This window comes from Squalius cephalus (assembly GCF_949319135.1).
Source record: "Squalius cephalus genome assembly, chromosome: 5".
Taxonomy (NCBI): Eukaryota; Metazoa; Chordata; class Actinopteri; order Cypriniformes; family Leuciscidae; genus Squalius; species Squalius cephalus.
This window is the reverse complement of record NC_137126.1, coordinates 38,707,389-38,728,764: the sequence shown is the minus strand read 5'-3', so window position 1 is coordinate 38,728,764 and position 21,376 is coordinate 38,707,389. Positions and strand designations below refer to the sequence as shown.

General features: G+C 38.1%; 1 protein-coding gene across 1 annotated transcript; it reads left to right on the top strand.

Annotated features, from left to right (window-relative positions):
* Positions 1-1,462: 1,462 nt before the first annotated feature.
* On the top strand, positions 1,463-21,191 carry LOC307159196 (uncharacterized protein). Its single transcript, XM_079872413.1, has 20 exons — positions 1,463-1,509; positions 5,211-5,549; positions 5,679-5,710; positions 8,613-8,637; positions 10,853-10,884; positions 11,055-11,082; positions 11,438-11,487; positions 11,910-11,954; positions 12,050-12,077; positions 12,373-12,425; positions 12,562-12,580; positions 12,673-13,002; positions 13,555-13,631; positions 14,516-14,543; positions 14,713-14,765; positions 15,034-15,061; positions 15,165-15,491; positions 15,719-15,798; positions 19,035-19,095; positions 20,201-21,191. The coding sequence occupies exons 1-20, from the start codon at positions 1,479-1,481 to the stop codon at positions 20,380-20,382; spliced, it is 1,848 nt and encodes a 615-aa protein (XP_079728539.1). The 5' UTR covers positions 1,463-1,478; the 3' UTR covers positions 20,383-21,191.
* The last annotated feature ends 185 nt before the right edge of the window (positions 21,192-21,376 follow it).

Here is a 21,376-nt window from a genome sequence, read left to right as displayed (position 1 = left end):
TATTCATGTCATTCAATCATTCTGCTGTTTCTGCTCACTGAACACTTCATCATGTAACAATTGTCAATATCAGGAGTGGTTATTTGATCTGCCTCATATGGCAGGCCACCGACAGCCCACAGATTTACACAACCTTTAAAATCATGCAAATGGGGGATGCAATGATTTCTATCATACAAAAGTGACCAAATATTAAAGATTAAATGGACATTTGAATTAAATGTTGTTGACCAATATTAAACAAGGTCATAACACCCTTTGCACATTCAGAGATGCTCTTCTGCAGACCTCAGTTTAACTAGTGGTTATTTTAGTTACTGTTGCCTTTCTATCAGCTCTGGCCAATGGCCATTCTCCTCAGACTTCTGGCGTCAAGGCATTTTCTATCACAGAACTGCCACTCTCTGCATATTTTCCCTTTTTTGGGCCATTCTCTGTAAACCCTAGAGAGGGTTGTGTGTGAAAATCCCAGTATATCAGCAGTTTCTGAAATACCCAGACCAGCCCTTCTGGCATTTCTTTTAGTATGTCTCCTCTTCATTTTAAATCTTTAAAACCTTAATTTTTGTTCTTAGGCTATTTATGCTGTGGAGGGAAACATAATGAAAGTCAGCTATGGACTTTCAGAAGTGAGAAGTGGCCAAACTATTATTTGTCATTTTGTTACATCAATCATATCTTGAACTAGCTATCTCTAAACATAAATGTTCTCATTTACAGTTTAAATTGTTTTAGGGAAAAATATGAGCTGCTCAGCAAATAAGTTTGACAAACACAACACTATATTTGATAAACATATCCAAAAACTATAATATTACAAAAAAGAGGATCTTCTCCCCACCAAAAAAACCCCAAAAAATAACCCTTGTCAATGGTGGTAAAAAGTAGGTTCTTCATTAAGTTCAGTACTGTATACTATGAAAAACACAGCCCATATCTAAAGTAAATTAAAACTATACATGCCACTGTTTTGAGAACTAGTTTTAACTGTTTGGAAATGCTGCTTCATAGAGTGTTCTCACCCAGATCTCACAATGAAGAGAGCGAGAGAAAGATATTCAAAGCGTTTTGTGTTTTTGTGAACAAGGGTATTTTTCTTAACCAAATTTATTTTAGAATCATTTATAATATATAGGGTGAATACAATAGTTACATAAGTTTTTGAAGGTATTACATTGTAGTGCAGTGCACTATATTGTAGTGGAGATCTTTAGCTGTTGTGAAGGTCTTTGCATCTAATGTATTCACCCTATTATCCTAACCTTCTCAGCTCGTCTAGGATTTACACATACTTAAGCTCTCTATAGCTATGTGAGAAAAAGGAAAGGTACAGTAGGTGAAATTCCGATCTTAATCATCCATAAAATGAAAGTAAAACAGACTTGTGTTGGCTTGCATAAGATAGCCAGTGTGGTGTGAGACTGAAATAATTTTTCTCTCACACTGGATGTGTTTTCTTCCTGTTTTAGAAAGGAAACATGGCAGCGGGAGGTGGCAGCTTCGGAGGTGGTAAGTTCTCTTCAAATTATTCTAAACTACTCTTGTTAACTGGTTTAACTATTAATCAACGCATGGGGTGCTGGGGAGTGGGGCTTTACAGTCATGGATTGTGATTGTTTTAAAAACATTTTATGTTGTTATTACAATGTATTAATTTAGGTCATTCCTACAGTTCAAACACACACATTTATATTATATTTATATCATATGATTTATCCTTTATTGTGTAAGACTGTAAAGTTAGGAATTAGTAGAGTGGAAAAAGAATTCAGTGAGTATAATAGCTCTTTATGCGTTGCGAGTTTCTTACGGGTCTGACTACATGAATTTGACTTTTTGAAATATTTGTTACTTGAGCGCTAACATTGTTATACATTTGATACGGGCTCTATCTTAGATGGAGAAACTAACAGTCTAAAAACAAACAAAAGTAGTTCCCTATCAGTCAGTCACTCTCTACGTACGCTGGACCGACTAATAGGAATCTTGCTAGAGAGGCCAATCTACTTCGAGTGAAACTAAACGAGCCAATGCACATTGGTGTGCAATCATTTGCATCAGCTGCTCCGCCATGCAGCGTGGGTATATAATGAGCAGAGGTGCGACTGCACTTCAGTCTTTTGCTTCGGAGCCAAGCACTTCGATGCTCTCTTCAAACTACAAAGAGATTGTGAAATCTACGAGCAAGATTCTTTTTTTGACCTCTCCACTCTGGTGCGGGCGAGACAACTCAGCAGCGTGAGCAGTCTTTTCTCTCTCTTTTTCTCTCTTCCCTTCTCTGATGTTTTTACAGCTGGAAAGGTCCGCAGGTGAGAGCACTCAAAAGCCGTTTTGATGGCTGGTTAAGATCAGCGAGAGAGTGACAGCGCACAGACAGGTGCACATTCCTGTCTGTATTCACGTGACTGTTCCCCTGCGTGTTTAAGTACCAGTGAGAGCAGTCCCTAAAAGAGCTTACACCGATAGAACGCATCTTTACAAAGATGACATTCTATCTGTGTGTTTCTGGATGCGGTCGTTACCTGGGATCGCGGGATGCGATGAAGGTCACTGTGTGGTCAGTGGGTCGTGTGATGTCCACTCTGGTGGTCCAGGAACACCATCTCTAGCTGTGTTTGGCCGACATGAGGGAGACCGACAAGCTCCGATTCCTTAACTCCCCCATGTCCCAGACCGTCCTCTTCGGCGACGTGGTCGAGAACTTCACCCAGCAGTTCTCAACTGTACAAAAGCAGACTAAGGCCATTAAACACATCCTGCCCCTCAGTCTGCTCGTCGCCGGGGGCGGCCTTCTGCATCTGCTCTCGCTCCCGTGCCGCAGCAGCCTCCATCTAAACGGCGCCGTGGAGCCAGTTGCAGGCAGGCCCCCCCCGCCCGTCCAGGCCCCAGCCAAGAAGGGCGGCAAAGCCAAGAGCAAGCGGCCCTAGGACGGGCAACCCAGAGATGGACTGGACTGCTCTTCCAGGACCTCCCCCGGAAGAGGGCCGGGTGGAAAATCCTTTGTTTCCTTTTGTTTTTGTTCTGGCCTCAAAACCAGCGGTACTTAAATTTTCAATAAAAGAGCAGTTTCTTCCATCTCTGGGTCCGAAGAGGGCCCGGAGAGCAGTGGGGGGAGAGAATCCTCACCACTCTCATCCGCCGCTTCTATCGCCAGCGGGCAGCAGTGTGCGGTCTTTAGAACACAACCAAGCCACCTCCTGCACCTCCTGCCCCGTGGAACCAGGTAAGTGTTGCACAGCACACCCAGACTCCTCTACAGGCCGCCTCCCAGAGAGAGCCTCCCGAGCCACGTCCCTGTGTTCCACCTCGCTGCCCCACTCAGGGTACGCCTACGGTCCCTTTCGTCCCGCTTGTACGGTCTCTGCAAGCCTGGTTAGCGCTCCCCATTCTGTCTCGCTGGCTCATTCGGACCATCAGGCTCGGCTATGCGATTCAATTCGCCCGGCGCCCCCCCAAGTTTCGGGCCATCCACTCCACTTCAGTGAGAGCAGCCAATGTCCATGTCTTGCGGGCGGAGACCGCAGTCCTACTGGTGAAGGACGCGATAGAGCTCGTCCCTCCAGCTGATGGTTAAACCCTCCTCGACCCCCCTCCATACCCTCTTGGGACCTTTCCCTGGTGCTTTGAGCACTTCAGGATGCTCCTTTTGAGCCTTTGCAATCAGCAGACTTAAAGCTTCTCTCCTTGAAGACTTTGCTGCTGATTACACTGGCCTCTATCAAGAGGGTAGGGGACCAGCAAGCATTTTTCGCTAGATTTTATAGCCTAGAGTAGAGCCGGTCTCCTCCTGTGTTCTCACCCTAAATGGGTAGAAGCACTGAAAGGCTCTGCTCTGTCAGCTTGCTGCACCCTTTGTGCTCCTTATTCTCCAGAGTGAAAAACCTGTGAGTTCTCCAACCCCCTCTGCCCGGACATGGCGGAGTGTCTGGTGCCAGGCCTTTATCCACTGAATCCTTAAGAACCTGGTTTAGGCTGGGTTCCATATGTGTGACCCTACGGGGATCCCATATGTGTATCCTTCTATGGCTGCTCCTAATCTAAGCCCGTGTCTTTCCCTTGGGCTGAGTCACCCAATGTTCATATGCAGTACAACCTTCGGGCTAGTCCATATGTATTTTTTTCCACATAACTCCTTCGAAGAATGTGGCTTCCGCAGCGTTCCCCTTCCCATAGAAAGGGCACTCTTTCCCAGTGTTATAATAATTTGTTACATTTATATAGCGCTTTTCTGGGTCCTCAAAGCGCTTCACATATGGAAGGGGTGATTCTCCTTAACCACCACCAATGTGCAGCATCCACTTGGATGATGCGATGGCAGCTATATTGCGCCAGAACGCCCACCACACACCAGCTTATTGGTGGAGAGGAGACAGAGTGATGAAGCCAATCAATATACATGGGGATGATTAGGAGGCCATGATGGGCAGAGACCAATGGGCAAATTTGGCCAGGATGCCGGGGTTACATCCCTACTCTTTTTCAAAGGACATCCTGAGATTTTTAATGACCACAGAGAGTCAGGACCTCAGTTTAACGTGTCATCCGAAGGACGGTGCTCTTTGACAGTATAGTGTCCCCGTCACTACACTGGGGCGTTAGGACCCACACAGACCACAGGGTTATCCAATTATCTCACTGTATGGGTTATCACGGAACAACAGGGACAGATACACTCTGTGTAAGCCCTTTCCTATCGTCCTTCCAGGCAAGAAGGGGTAGAGACTTACACAGGGTGCTGGATGGGGTGCAGCAGCTGTGGTTCTTTGATAGGGATTCCTATTAGTCGGTCCAACGTACACCGAGAGTGACCGACTGATAGGGAACATCTCAGTTACATATGGTAACCCTCGTTCCCTGAAGAAGGGAGAACGGAGACGTACGTCCCATCACCACATTAGGCTTGGCTCCTCAGCAAAAAACTGAAGTGCAATCGCACCTTCTGCTCATTATATACCCGCGCTGCATAGCCGAGCAGCTGATGCAAATGATTCCACGCCAATATGCATTGGCTCGTTTAGTTTCAGTCGAAGTAGATTGGCCGTCCGACGTACGTCTCCGTTCCCTCCTTCAGGGAATGAGGGTTACCATATGTAACCGAGATGTTATACCTTAAAAGTACTAAAACACACTGAATTGTAGGAATTACCTGTTTGAACAAAATCACAGTACATGTGATATTTGAATCTCTCTCCATGTCTCTTCTCACACAGATGACTTTCAGCTTGTTATCCCTGAAAGAGGTGAACGAGTTAAGATTTGTTTGGGATCTACTCTCATTGTCTCATGTCACTTGTCTCCTGCAATCAGTGCTGTTGACATGGAGGTTACTTGGTATGGTGGGACGGCATGTGTTTGCACCTATAAGACCAGAAATATGACACAGGGTGTTGACTATGAGGACAGAGCCAGTCTGTTCGTTCATGACCTGATGAAAGGGAATGTGTCCTTAAGAGTGAAAGATTTTAGAGAGTCGGATCTGGGAGTTTACATGTGCCAGGTCACCAGTGGAAATAAAACCCATCAGATAAAAGTAAATGTAGCAGAAGAAGGTAAGCACTTCATAACTAAACTCAGGATCAGGTATACTAGTAGTGTGCAATCCCAAACATAGTAATTACTAAATTTCAATTAACAGCAATGCCTGTCCAATTAACACTTTTGTTTGTTGACATATGCAGTCTCTGCCAGTTTGAAGGACATCTTTACAGTGGTAAGACAGCACCATTCTTTTTGTGAATAACATATAGCACAACACAATATCCAAGACAATAGTCGAGTCAGGTCACCTTTATTTATATCGGCCTAGCACTTTTTACAATACAGATTGTTTCAAAGCAGCTTTACAGTAATAAGAGGAAAATAATGCAACAAAGCTGGTTTCGGCTACACAGCAGATCTAGAAGAAAATAGTGTCATAGTCCAGCTTAAGTAAGTTCAGTGGTTCATTTCTTTTGTAAAAAGTTATTAATTTAGTTATCTATATAGCCGCCCTGGAGAAAACAGATATGTCATCATCCAGCTCAGTTCAGTTCTCATATAATGGTATCAATGCAGGCAGATCAATAATATTGTTGATTATTAAGTGTCCCCAACTAAGCAAGCCAAAAGACAAAGGCAGCATTGTCAAGGAACCAAAACTCAATCAGGTGACTGAAACCAGGATCAGTCGGTGGGCCAGTTCTCCTCTGGCCAACAACATAGAGGCAATAAACAGTGATACCAAAAACAAGAATAATTAACATTTTCCAGTTCACATATTCAAGGGGGCAAATCTGCCTGGCCCATTCATTGTGTTAAATTCTTCAACAGTCATAAAATTGGATTACATGTACATTGCTTTTTATAAGAAATTTAGATAAATTACTAAAGAACAAAAAGCTAGATAAATAGCACATAGAACTAGAACCACTGGAAAAAGGAAATAAGGCTCAAACAAGCTACAACTCCAATATTTGCCAAAGGAGGCATACACTTGTGTCGAAGTACACTAATTGGTAAACAAGACTCAGGTGGAGACAGTACATTTGCAAGTAGCCACAATACTAACAAAGTTAATTCAAATTTAGGGGCTGTTTACACGACACCGTTTTCAACTAAAAACACAAAACCTTTTATGCTTTTTGACCGTTTGTTTAAACGACAACAGCGTTTTGGGTGCCTGAAAACGTAAAGTTTTGAAAACGAGTTTCAAAGTGCAAGTTTTTGAAAACGGTCTCCGTGTAAACAACAAAAACGTGAATGTGTGAAAACGATGACGTCACGCACATGCATAATGGTCTATATGTCTCATCGCCATCTAATGGCCTGGCAGCAGAATACAGCGTTTTTAGTTGTTTTCGCAGATCCGTGTGGATGGGGATCATTTTGACAATGGTGTCGTCTGTACGCGGAAAACTCAAAGGAAAAACTTCTCCATTTTAAGCAAATCGTTCTCGTGTAAAAGTACCCTAAGAAAATGTATATATAAAAAGCTTACTGAAATGGTGTGGGTTTAAGTAGACTGGAACCAATATTAAACTGGAAAAACCAATCCTGGTAAATATATATATATATAAAAAAAATTGTATTTGCTGTTTGTAGTGTTTGGCACTCAGAAGCAAGAAAAAAATATATTAGCAAGCTTAATTATTTAATATGACACAAAAATAAGGCATATACACTCACCTAAAGGATTATTAGGAACACGTGTTCAATTTCTCATTAATGCAATTATCTAATCAACCAATCACATGGCAGTTGTTTCAATTCATTTAGGGGTGTGGTCCTGGTCAAGACAATCTCCTGAACTCCAAACTGAATGTCAGAATGGGAAAGAAAGGTGATTTAAGCAATTTTGAGCGTGGCATGGTTGTTGGTGCCAGACGGGCCGGTCTGAGTATTTCACAATCTGCTCAGTTACTGGGATTTTCACGCACAACCATTTCTAGGGTTTACAAAGAATGGTGTGAAAAGGGAAAAACATCCAGTATGTGGCAGTCCTGTGGGCGAAAATGCCTTGTTGATGCTAGAGGTCAGAGGAGAATGGGCTGACTGATTCAAGCTGATAGAAGAGCAACTTTGACTGAAATAACCACTCGTTACAACCGAGGTATGCAGCAAAGCATTTGTGAAGCCACAACACACACAATGTTGAGGCGGATGGGCTACAACAGCAGAAGACCCCACCGGGTACCACTCATCTCCACTACAAATAGGAAAAAGAGGCTACAATTTGCACGAGCTCACCAAAATTGGACAGTTGAAGACTGGAAAAATGTTGCCTGGTCTGATGAGTCTTGATTTCTGTTGAGACATTCAGATGGTAGAGTCAGAATTTGGCGTAAACAGAATGAGAACATGGATCCATCATGCCTTGTTACCACTGTGCAGGCTGGTGGTGGTGGTGGTGGTGGTTTTCTTGGCACACTTTAGGCCCCTTAGTGCCAATTGGGCATCGTTTAAATGCCACAGCCTACCTGAGCATTGTTTCTGACCATGTCCATCCCTTTATGACCACCATGTACCCATCCTCTGATGGCTACTTCCAGCAGGATAATGCACCATGTCACAAAGCTCGAATCATTTCAAATTGGTTTCTTGAACATGACAATGAGTTCACTGTACTAAAATGGCCCCCACAGTCACCAGATCTCAACCCAATAGAGCATCTTTGGGATGTGGTGGAACGGGAGCTTCGTGCCCTGGATGTGCATCCCACAAATCTTCATCAACTGCAAGATGCTATCCTATCAATATGGGCCAACATTTTTAAAGAATGCTTTCAGCACCTTGTTGAATCAATGCCACGTAGAATTAAGGTGGTGTTCCTAATAATCCTTTAGGTGAGTGTAGATAGCCTTATACAGATTTATGGAAAACTATAAAAAATCACAAAAAAGTACCCCCTGTCCATTTAAATTTCAACCATTGTTGTAGCCTTTTCTTTTTAAAATAAGTCTAGCAACATATACATTGTCTGTCAAATACATAAATGTCAGTGTGGCAAGGAATTTAGTAAGCTTTAACTACTTGTGTTGTGACTCGTAAGGAATCGCCATGAATAAAACCTTGTTGTATAATGATATTATGTTTGTCCAGACAAGCTGAAATTATATAACCTTTTTCTCAATTAGGATTACAAAAGAGAATCAAGCAACGGTAAGTTCTTAAAACCTCAGAATCTTTACCATCTTTAATGCATGATGTTTCAGAAAGACAAAGAGTAGAACAACATCTATGTTGTATTTTTAGTTCTGTCATGTTTGCCCGTTCATTTGACCCAGTTTCCCAGTGTGTCTGATTGTTGTATTCCTATCACCCGTTGTTCTAATAATTAACTTGTTAGTCCCTGTGTATTAGAGTTTGTGTTTTCCTCTGTTTCTTGTCTTGTCTCATCTATGATTTCATGTGGTTGTGTTTTCCTTATTTGGATTTATTATTAAAGACTGTTTCCTAATTTCTTTGTGCGCTACTTATAAATAAACACCCATTACACAAAGCAGTGATGGGCACTTTTGAAAACTGTTTTGTGAAGCTTCAAAACCTTTTCAGTTCGGAGCATGTATCAAACTGTCAAAGTCACATGATTTTAGTAAATGAGGCTTAGTTACATACATCATAACCGTTTCGAAATATTTTGAAATTTCGATGCGATGATCTCTGTTAACCCATTAACCAGTGTCTGAACGGGTTTTTACCTGATCTCGGATCAATTTTATAACATTAAATATTTAATGACACATTTGTATTAAAAAAAGGAAGAGTTGTAGTTAAAAGTCTCTTGGTCTGTGTAACCAAGCTCTCCATATACAGTGCATGCAGAATTATCAGGCACGTTGATTTTCTGATCATATTTTTTTCCAGGCACATTTGACCAATTCCAAACCACATTAATCATAATAGCTACTATTAATTTTGTATTTAATCATTTATAAGTGATATATAATTGTTCATGAAGGTTGGAAATGAAAAACGCCTTATATTCAGGTGTGCATAATTATTAGGCACGTTTTCTTTTACAGATAAAATAAGCCAAAAAAGAGATTTAACTCAGACTGAAAAGTCAAAAATTATTAAATCCCCATGAGAAGGATGCAATACTAATGCAATACTAGAAATTGCAGTTAAGGCATGACCATTGGAAAGTGAAATACTCATTGGGTCAGCAGGGTCAGACAAAAACAGGTGGAGGAGAAAAGACACGTTAACTGCAAAATAATTTAGAATTAAGGTGAAGAATTAAGTGTGAAACCATCAGGAACCCTTAAGTCTCCAGCGCCACCATTTTCTAGAACTGCAACCGACCTGGAGTCTCCAGAAGTGCAAGGTGTCAGGGTCTCAGAGACTTAGGTTAGGTAAAGAATCCTAAAAAATGACCCCCACTTAATAAGAATCACAAGCTGAAGTGTAGTAAAATACATGAAGACAGACAGATTGAGAGTGACTCTTGAAGGACCAGCACCACATCCTCTTCTACCACTATTTGAAGAATTCATCTTCCAGAATATGTTTTAATACGTTTTGGGAGTTTATTTTTAGTCCATCTCCCACCCTGGAGTCCATTTTGCAGAGATGGACTAAAAATGAACTCCCAAAACTTACTGTCAGATTCTAGAAGATGAATTCTTCAAATAGTGGTAGGATGTGGTGCTGGTCCTTCAAGAGTCACTCTCAATCTGTCTGTCTATAAAGCCTATAAAAAAACAGTTTTCATGTATTTTACTACACTTCAGCTTGTGATTCTTAATGTGTCTTTTCTTCTCCACCTGTTTTTGTCTGACCCTGCTGACCCAATGAGCATTTCACTTTCCAATTATCATGCCTTAACTGCATTTTCTAGTATTACATTAGTATTGCATCCTTCTCATGGGGATTTAATAATTTTTGACTTTTCAGTCTGAGTTAAATCTCTTTTTTGGCTTATTTTATCTGTAAAAGAAAACGTGCCTAATAATTATGCACACCTGAATATAAGGCGTTTTTCATTTCCAGCCTTCATGAACAATTATATATCACTTATAAATGATTAAATACAAAATGAATTGTAGTTATTAAGATTAATGTGGTTTGGAATTGGTAAAATGTGCCTGAAAAATGATAATATGATCAGAAAATCAACGTGCCTAATAATTATTCACGCACTGTAAAACCAACAAATCAAGCTGTACAATTTAATAAATTAACACATATTATAAAGATGCTTGATGGTATTAGATGACATTTATTTTAAATGGTAATAATATTTCACAATATTATTGTTTTTACTCTATTTTTAATCAAATAAATACAGCTTTGGTGAGTATATAATTGACTTCTGTTTCTCATGGCTCTTATTTGACAATATGGTATTAAACATTTTTTCTTTTTTGTGTAGAGTATCATGATGATTCAGACAATCAACTTGAGGTTTGTGTGCACATTACTATATGAACTAACACACACTGGTTTTAAATATCTTTATTTTACATCATTCATAAAATTCATTGCTAGATCGACACTCTTTATGTCAATCAGCTTGCATAAAGTGTGTGGTGATGTTATGGCATAACATCCATTTTTTCCCCCATCTCAATTAGGATTACAAGATGGGAGACGCAAGCGACGGTAAGTTGTTTTAGAATTGAATTACTATTGAGAAATATTTTACTTATTGAACACCAGAATTTTTTTTCCTTATATGAAGAGCAAACATATCTACAACAAACCATTTCACTGCTGTTTTGAGTGTTTTAGCCCCCCCCCCCCCATCCATCCATCCATCCATCATCTATGTTATGTGTGGATCTTGTAATACGCTTGTTTTTTGTTCTGCATTATATTGGATTATCGATCCAATCAATATCAATATCAATCAAACAAAAACCAAAAAAAGATAATAAAGTAAAAATAATAGACTTCTGTTTCTCATAGCTCTTATTTGACAAGATGGTGTTCATTTTTTTTTTTTTTTTTTTTGTAGAGTTATCAAACCAATCTGCATATCACGGTGATTCAGACAATCAGCTTGAGGTTTGTGTGCACTTTAATATATGAACTAACACACACTGTGGTTTTAAAAATCTTTATTTTATCAATCCACTCTGGATTATCAATCTGCATTAAATTGATTATCAATCCACTCTGCATATCACAGAGCTTCAGGGAACCCTGTGCGAACAATCTTGTTTGCAAACACTATTTTCACTAAATCCGCCCACCATTGCTCAGATAATGTTTCACCCTTAGTACAAATAGCATGTTACTTCTGTTTAGATGCATAGCATCTACAGTATCACTAGATACAATACACTTGCTCTTAGTGAAAAGAAGTGTGAGGATGTTATGTTCAGCCAAACAGGCTGAAGAAAAAAAAAAAGACTTATTAATAAAAACTTTTTTTTTTAAATACTTGTAAAAAATAATGTTAGAAAACGTTCGATTTTTCATCACAGGACATCACATCACATCTAAGCCATCCAGACAACAAGCAGTCTGGGGTATGTGCTCATTATTTTAATAACATATATATATATTTTTTTTCATTCAACATGAGATACATTACATTAAACTACATTGTTCTAATCTCAATTAGGATAACAGAATGGGAACCAAAAGCAAAAGTAAGCTGCTTAAAATTATATACTTTTATTATCATTTGAATGTGCATTGTTTATTAATAATTGTCAAATGAGTTTTGTGATTTGATGTTTCAAGTTTACTTTGTATGATACCAAATGATTCTTTATACAGTAGATAGTAAATATGTGAAATCACATTAAAAGCTACTGTTAATCTCTATGCATATTAACATAGGGAGTTTTGAATTTATTTTCTCATTTTACATGTATCTCTCATAATCTGTGTAATGTGTGAATAGTATTTGAGAAGAGCACTCAGTTTTTTCCTGCTTTATAGTACAATCAACCCAAGCTTCATATCACCATGAATCAAACAGGAGCCAACATGGGGTATGTGTACACATCCATGCATTATGTGGTTATTAAATTAAGCATAAATAATTTAAAGATTCCCCAGTTTTAATATTATTCCATTTAATATTAAACTTTGCTCTGTATTTGTTTTCATCTCAATTGGGATTGTAAGATGGAAGTCTTGTGCAACAGTAAGTTTAGGAATCATTCTTATTCCACCACAGAACATTACATTTTGAGTGTGTAAGTAAAAGTGAGTCCATCTTTCTCTCTTTCTTCACAGAAAACTTTCAGCTTGTTGCTCCCAGTACAGTACACGATCCAGAGGTTTCTTTGGGGTCTGATTTCATTATTCCCTGTCACTTGTCTCCTGGAATCAGTGCTCTTGATATGGAGATTAGGTGGTCTAAGGATACGGCCAGTGTTTGCCTGTATAAGGACAGGCGTCTAACAGAAGGGGTTTTCTTCAAGGGCAGAGTGAGTCTGTTCATGACGCACAAGCTAAGAAAAGGAAATGTGTCATTACTTCTGAAAAACTTCATGATGTCAGATATTGGAGATTACCATTGTCAGGTCATCAGTAATGACAGAAGCGTGGAGATAACAGTAAGAGGTGAGCAGTCCTCAATGTGTTTATTTATAATGTCCTGTCAGAATCTGAACTTAAACAGAAATCTAGAGATCTACATACAATATGTGATCAGTAACCTGTTAGACTAGTGTGAACCAAATGTACTGTACTGCATATGGTCATGTTTCAGTCTTATCTGATCTACTTAAACAAGAATAAACCATTCATCAGAGGAAATGTATAAAAAAAACACTGACACTGATATGAAAACACAACCACATGTAATCATGTAGCTATGAATTTTTCAAGGTTAACAACTTTTTAAAAAGCTCTTTGGAAGTTGAAATTTCAATAGTAGAACATTTTAGATGATTAAATATGAATGTGCAGTATAGACCCTTTTAAATACATTATGAAAATCTAGCTGATAGCTACAGCATAATGTTTCCCAGCATGCTATAGGAAACTGAATGGGAAATGCAATCATTTAGTGTTGTGTTTGTGCCAGTTAGATGTCTATGTTTTTTCAGAACACAATTTCCATAAACATATTCACACACGAGTAATGTTTTATTTTTTAAATATTTTTCTTAGTAAGGATTAATCCTGCTGTCCAACCTGTGAGTCGATCACCAATTCAAGATAGAAATGCTCAGTTATTGCTACATGAGGTCAGTAACTTTGTTTTAAAAAGTGGATGGGACAGGTGTGTGTGTGGGTGTGTGGGTGGGTGTGTGTGTGGGGGGGGGGATTAGTAGATAGAATGTTTCAATCTATCTACTAATATTGTTAGTACCAAGAATTTTCACCTGAATAAATGCATGGATCCGAAAATGATTCATGTGTAGTTAAATGGTCTAGTGGTAGATGTTTTGCGAAGCGTGTCAGAGATTCTGGGTTCTAATCTGCATATATATATATATATATATATATATATATATATATATATATATATATATATATATATATATATATATATATATATATATCTTTTTTTTTTTTTTTTTTTCATCAAAACCGAATATGTTCATCAGTGGTTGCATATCAAGCAGGGACACGTTTGTGTGCAGTTTGTTTTGTGATTTCACCGAAACGAATAGAGAGTCTCCGCAACAGCGTTGCGCGTCGTCCGTGTGAAGACTGTGCGCGAGGCGAGCCACAAGAGATAGCAGCGGCAACGAGCATGATTTACTCACCCTGAAGCCATCCTAGGTGTATGTGACATTCTTCTTTCAGATGAATACAATCGGAGCTACATGTCCTGGCTCTTCCAAGCTCTATAATGGGTATATTTTTTTGGAAGTCCATCAAACCCAATCCATCCGTGATAAAAGTGCTCGAAACGGCTCTGGGTGGTTAATAAAGACCTTCTGAAGTGAAGCTATGCGTTCATGAAAGAAAAATATCCATATTTAAAACTTTATCGACTAAAATAACTAGCTCAGGGTGAGTAAATCATGGGCTAATTTTCATTTTTGGGTGAACCAACTATCCCTTTAATTGTAAATACAGCTGTAAATACATTGTAAAACCATTGTAACTGCATCTCATTTAGGATAAAACGACAAGAGAGCCATCCAACAGTAAGTTGTCTTAAAATATGCTATCTATCTATCTATCTATCTATCTATCTATCTATCTATCTATCTATCTATCTATCTATCTATCTATCTATCTATCTATCTATCTATCTATCTATTTTAGTTGTGAAGAGCCTGTGTTGTTTTTTTATTTATTTTTAATTCATTACAGAATTATCAAGGCACACTTCACATCACAGTCGATCAGATAAGAAACAACATGGGGTATGTGTGCAGATTAATACTGTCCATAAATATATTCACACTATTGTTTTACAGTCTACATCACACCATTCATTGATCAATAAATGAAGCATAAATTAATTAATTATGCATCAGAATTAATCCCACTTTGTTCTCATACTGCATTTTAAACTAGCCTCATGTTGTGACTCTCGTAAAGAATTACTGTAATATTAATGTCTGAATGTTATGTTGGATTAAAATCTTTAATAATTTTATATTTATATTTTTTAAATCTCATCCAAATTAGAATTACAGCATGGGCGTCTCAAGCAATGGTAAATTATCTTGAAGTCATTAACACATTATAATTTGTACTCATTCAAAGAATATGTATGGTTTGTTTGTGCAAGTCCATCTTTTACACTCTTTTCCTCACAGATCATTTTCAACTTGTCATTCCACAAACAACTCAAGAATCAACCGTTTCTCTGGGGTCTGAATTCATTGTTCCTTGTTACTTGTCTCCTGAAATCTGTGCCACTGGCATGCAGATCAAATGGTTTAAGGAGACAGACTGTGTTTGCGTCTACAAGAACAGACACGTGACTGAGGGGAGGGCTTACAAAGACCGAGTGAGTCTCATCACTCATGAGCTGGAGAGAGGAAATGTGTCCTTACATCTAAGTGACTTCAGTGTGTCAGATGTTGGAGATTATCATTGTCAGGTCGTCAGCAGAGACAGAGCAAAGGAGATTACAGTAGGAGGTGAGTATTTTGCAAGTAAATACTACATCAACCCAGTGCTCTAATTAACCATCTTTTGTCAGAATAAAGTCAAATGTAACCAGCATCAACGTAAGCTGTATTAATGCCACTTATGGAAGCCCAATCATAAATTAATTAGTTTGTAAGGAAATGTATTAGTTAGATATCAAATAACATACAGTACATCTCTTACAAACCTATTCACACTTGAGTTATTGTGTTCTTAGTGAGGATGAAACCTGAAGTCCAACATGTGAGCCAGTCACCAACTTCTCAAGATCAAAGTATTCAGCTAATGCTGTTTGAGGTAAGAAAACCTACAGGTTCATTGATTTGAAACGACTGCATATTACCCTAAGTCATTTGAGTTTAACCTTATAGGATCTGGGGTGTTTTTTGGGCTCATTTTTGACATTTCCATGTCTTATTACACTATATTCAGCAAAAATATGCTATTGTAATACTTGTGAGTTTAAGAAAGTTTCTCACTGGCATATTCCAAAAACAGTTGAATTGAATTTTATTACAAATAAATGTATTCAGTTTATTATTTATGTTAATACTATAATGTCCAGTCAAGTCAACTTTTATCCTCCTGTGACCCATGAATAGACTTTTGTCCTTTGTAGTAGACATTCTATTTTAGTGAATTTCTCTGACACCATACATGTCACAGTTTTAAGTCTGATAAAGTCCCGTAAAAAGCACATTCAGGGCTTTTCAGATACCAAATGTTTGGAGGTCTCACCATGAAAACAACTTCTCCTTGGTCTTTAAAAATTACTGACATTAATTTAGTGATCAAATGTAGCACTCTTATGGAAATATGATCATATATTGTAATTATCATTTAAATCTGACTACTTCTCAATTTGTATTTCATAAATCAACATCTCAGGAAAACATTATGAGGTTTCAAATAAAAATATGACTTTCTGTTACAGAACAGGGCATTGATTTCATACATGTCCACTGTAGAGGACACCAGGACTTAAATCATGTTTATCAAGTATTTTGGGAGACACAAGTGTATAGGGAAAGAAATTATACAACAATATTCCTATGAAATATTAGATATTATTATGAAAATGTTGCCAGTTATTACTCCTATTATTACACTTCTTTTTTCATTACATGTTGCCCCAAGAACACATTAATATGCAAATTAGATACTTTGTATAGATACATTGTATTGAATGGGAATATTCATTTATTGCCATTTTACCCACATATTGCATAAAGTAAAATGGTGTATCAATACATTCCATTATATCCAGAGGTGGACAGTGACAAAGTACATTTACTTGAGTGCTGTACTTGAGTACACTTTTTGAGTATCTGTACTTTACTTGAGTATTATTTTTTCTGGAAACTTTTTACTTTAACTTCACTACATTTGAAAGACAAATATCATACTTTTTACTCCACTACAATTCTGTCAGGTCCTTGAGTAGAAAGTAGTAACGTCAGTCAGGGGATGATTTTGATTGCAGGGGTTGCATTTTGGTTGGAAATGAAAGTCGGATTGACGTCAGAACCCGACTGATGTTGTTTCTGACGTCAACCCGATTTTCGTTTTCAACCACAATACAACGTCTGTCCAACGTTGGAGATTAATGTCAATCCGGCCTTGGATTCTGACGTCAACCTGATTTTCATTTTCAACGTTGGGTTTGGTCTTCTAAATGCAAATTTTGTCATTGTTTTGGAGCACACTAGCTTATAGATAACAGTAAGGTTAACATATTCATACTAAAATCCCCAAAAACTTCTTATAAAAAATAGGGCACTATTTGAGGGAACAGCCATTTGGGTGTCCGAAACCATTGTGGACGTTATTGAGTGCGCTTATTCAATCTCACATTCAATCCCACTACTGGAACTTTGTTCTAGAAATAAATTTGATATTGATATGAGGGTAGGCAGGCAGAGATTCAGAGGCACAAGGTACTGTAAGTATTACACACAACAATGCAACAATAATAAAACAATGCATTGACATTTACTTTTAAAAACAAGTACTTCTGTGCTTTTACTTAAGTAAAAATCGGCCTTTACAACTTTTACTTGTAACGGAGTAATATTTGACCAGTAGTATCTGTACTTTCACTCAAGTAAGGAAGTTGTGTACTTTGTCCATCTCTGATTATATCTTTCATAACATAGTTGAGAATCACCTTTATACAAATTTTGGTTAAAAAAATTCTGAAACCCAAAAATGTATTGGTGAATGAAAAAAAAAAATGTTTTTGCCTATACATGTCATTTCATGTCATTAAATTTTTTATATAATTTTATTTCAACTGAGTCCTGGTGTCCACTACAGAGGACATACTGTAGCATAACATATGAATAAAATATAATTTTTGATTTTTTTTTTGTACAATTTTACCATTTGCTTCTTATGCTCTAAACCAGTGGTTCCCAAACCTGTCCTGGAGGACCCCCAACACTGCACGTTTTCTTTGTCTCCCTAATCAAACACACCTGATTCAACTCATCAGCTCATTATCACATGGGTTAATGAGATGATGAGTTGAATCAGGTGTGTTTGATGTTCTAAACCATGTGATGACATGAATAAAATAATTAATTCAAAGAACTTTTTTTTCTGGGTCTCAGGATGTTATTGTCATTCTGCTGTATGTGGAGACATAGAAAGGAACAAAATGTTGTGCCTCACAGCACCACTGTGCTACATATAGATATAAATGTACATATACCTAATCTACAGAAGTATCTAACTATACATATGTTAAGTACTTTACATATACTATGGTTTACACATGTAACAACATGGTACAGAAAAAAAAAACCCTGCAAAAATGAAAACAGTGCAAGGTGACATTAAGGGCACAAGGATGTAACAGACACCTTTATGTACACATAAACGTGTGTTTCCCAGGTGACCATGGGTAGCAGTGGGGATGTTAAAGAGTCCAGTGCACATATACTGAGAGAGAGAGAGGAACATACACACAGTATTGCACATAAGAACCATAAAAAGTACTTTCAACAAAACAATCCTTAGAGAAGAACAGGAGCAAGAGGTTAAGTGTACAATAGTGTGAGAATGGGGGTGTGTTGAAATGTTTCTGGTTCAGGAGTGGAGGGCACACATACTGTAGCCTGGGGGAGAAGCTGTTGAGCAGTCTGGCAGAGCAGGCTCAGATGCTGCGATACGGCCTTCTGGATGGCAGGAGCTGGAAGAGACTGTGGGAAGGATGGGTGGGTCCTTCACGATGCTGCTGGCTTTGCTGGAGTATCATGCAAAGAAAATATCCAAGATGGAGGGGAGAGGGAAACATGATTATTGCAGCTGTATTCACTTTTTGCTGTAAGGTCTTGCGTTCAGCAGTGCAGCACTTCCCATACCAGACAGTGATGCAGCTGGTCAGCTCACTCTCAGTGGGGTCGAGTGGAAGGAGACTTGATATTTTCAAAGGGTGCAGGACGTGAAGTTAGTCGCTGATAGGCCCTCTTTGGAGAGTGATGTAGTGTTGGTGGTCCGGGTTTGTATAACTAATGTCAGACATTTTACAGATACACAAAATATGGACCGAAGAGGAGACGGACAAAATGGATGAATCTGCTCTAATGTCAGGTGAGAGTACATAGTAAGAGGTCAGACTCAACAAACAGACTACTCTATAATACAGGGACACTATTATAGTCTCTCATGTAGTCTATAATTTTATCCCTTAAAGGTGCTCTAAGCAATGTCACGCGTTTTTTAGGCTGAAACATTTTTTGTCACATACAGCAAACATCTCTTCACTATCTGCTAGCTGCCTGTCCCCTGAACACACTGTAAACGCGGTCTCTGTAGACAGCCCAGGCTCCACAAATGGCAAGAAAAACAAACTGGCCCAGCCTGGAACACGAAACATAACAAACAGTGTTCCAGCCAATAACCGACAAGAATGATTTGGGTGCGTGTGCACATGAAGGGGGGTGTGGGGAGTAGAGGAGAGAGAAGCATGAAGAGGGAAGTTAGCCAGAGGAGAGATGTCCTAGACAACGACAACGACTAACGTTAGAATTATATTCTCTTGAATTCTGATATGGCCGACACACGACTAAAGAGACGACGTTCCGATGAACAAATAGCAAGAGGGGAAAAGGAGAAGGAACGCGCAAAGTCCCGAATTTACATCGGAAAAGCATGGAAGGGAGGGGGAGGGGACGGAATGGGGAGGAGGGAGTTTTGTTTGAGAATACTTTGAACGTCAACAAGAAGTGACGTCACCCAACATCGCTTAGAGCACCTTTAAAACTCTCCTTTGATCACCAACATTAAATATTAAAGTTTTTCCTTGAAAAAAAATCTTCATGCCTTAAAATAGCTTGAATGTAACTCTACACCCTTGCTTAATTTAGTATACGCGGTTCTATGAATATGCAAATTAGCCCCGCCTCCACTCACTCACACCAGCTCAGAGATCCACTCGCTGATGATCACACATTGACGTGATTGGTTACAAGGTAGTTTGTGATGTCAGGAACACCAGCGATTTCAAACCGTGTTTTTGAGACTGTCTTTGGTTCACTGCAGGTTTAAGAAGAAAAAACTCAGCATTGGTGTTGACTTATGAATTTACACATGATTTGTCTTAAAACATATAAACAACATTAAAAGCTTGATTTTCACCACAGGGGGACTTTAATACAATACTGTTAACATGACATGATGTTATTTCCATTTTCAGAGATGAAAGCAAACAATGTGCGGGAGCTTCACCAAATGTTGGTTAGGGCTTACACAGAAAGAGACAGACAACTGGAAACAACTGAACAGGCCTTGAGAGAGACCAGAAGAAAGTTGGACAGAGTCTTAAGACTAAACCCTCATCAGGTTTTGGATAGAGACAACCCAAATCCTTTTCAATAGCCTAAGAAATGCCAGGTTGATGTTTATCGATTTTTCTTAATTATATAAAACATATTACAATATTTCAGATGTTTTTTTTTTTCTTCTTCAGAAATGTGAAATTAAAATGAATAGCCAACTTAGCCTAATGCTTATGCATTCCATATAATAAAATGGTAACACTTTGCAATAAGGTTCATTAGTAAATGTATTAACTAACATGAACTAACAATGAATAAAACATTTGTTACAGTATTTATTAATCTTTGTTAATGTTAGTTAATAAAAATACAGCTGTTCATTGTTTGTTCATGTTAGTTCACAGTGCATGAACTAATGTTAACAAATACATTTGATTTTAATAGTATATTAGTAAATGTTTAAATGAATTTTAACTAAGATTAATAAATGCTGTAGAAGTATTGTTCATTCTTATTGTTCATTCTAAATGCTGTAGAAGTATTGTTCATTCTCATGTTAAACTAAGGTAGTTAACTAATGTTAAATAATGAACCTTATTGTAAAGTGTTACCAATAAAATAAAGCAGCACTTAATAAATGTTCATTCCTATTCATTAATGAACAATAGTAGGATTTCCTTATATTAGCATTTCTTTATTTGCCAGCTGATTAGTGACATTCTTTTTAGCAAAATTAGCAATAGGCTACTTGTTGAATGTCATGTAACAATTAGCTTAATGTTCATGAGCAAAGTGTAATCAATTAATTGTATCTATATATAAACAATGCCAAAAGCAACCCTTCTCTTGCTTTTTTAAATGACATTTTTTGTATTTTGTTAAATGATTAAATGATCCATTACAACAACCTCTTTATTGTTGCAGCTGCTGCTTATAGTCCCTGTGTATTATGTATAGCCTACTATGTGTTATTAGATAGTTATTGTGTTCTTCACTTTAAAGACCTGAAAATGGGAGATTCAAGCTTTTTAACTTGAATTAAAAGTTTTCAAAGTGTCCTTACAACATTGCTACGGACCGGCAGTGCCCCCGCG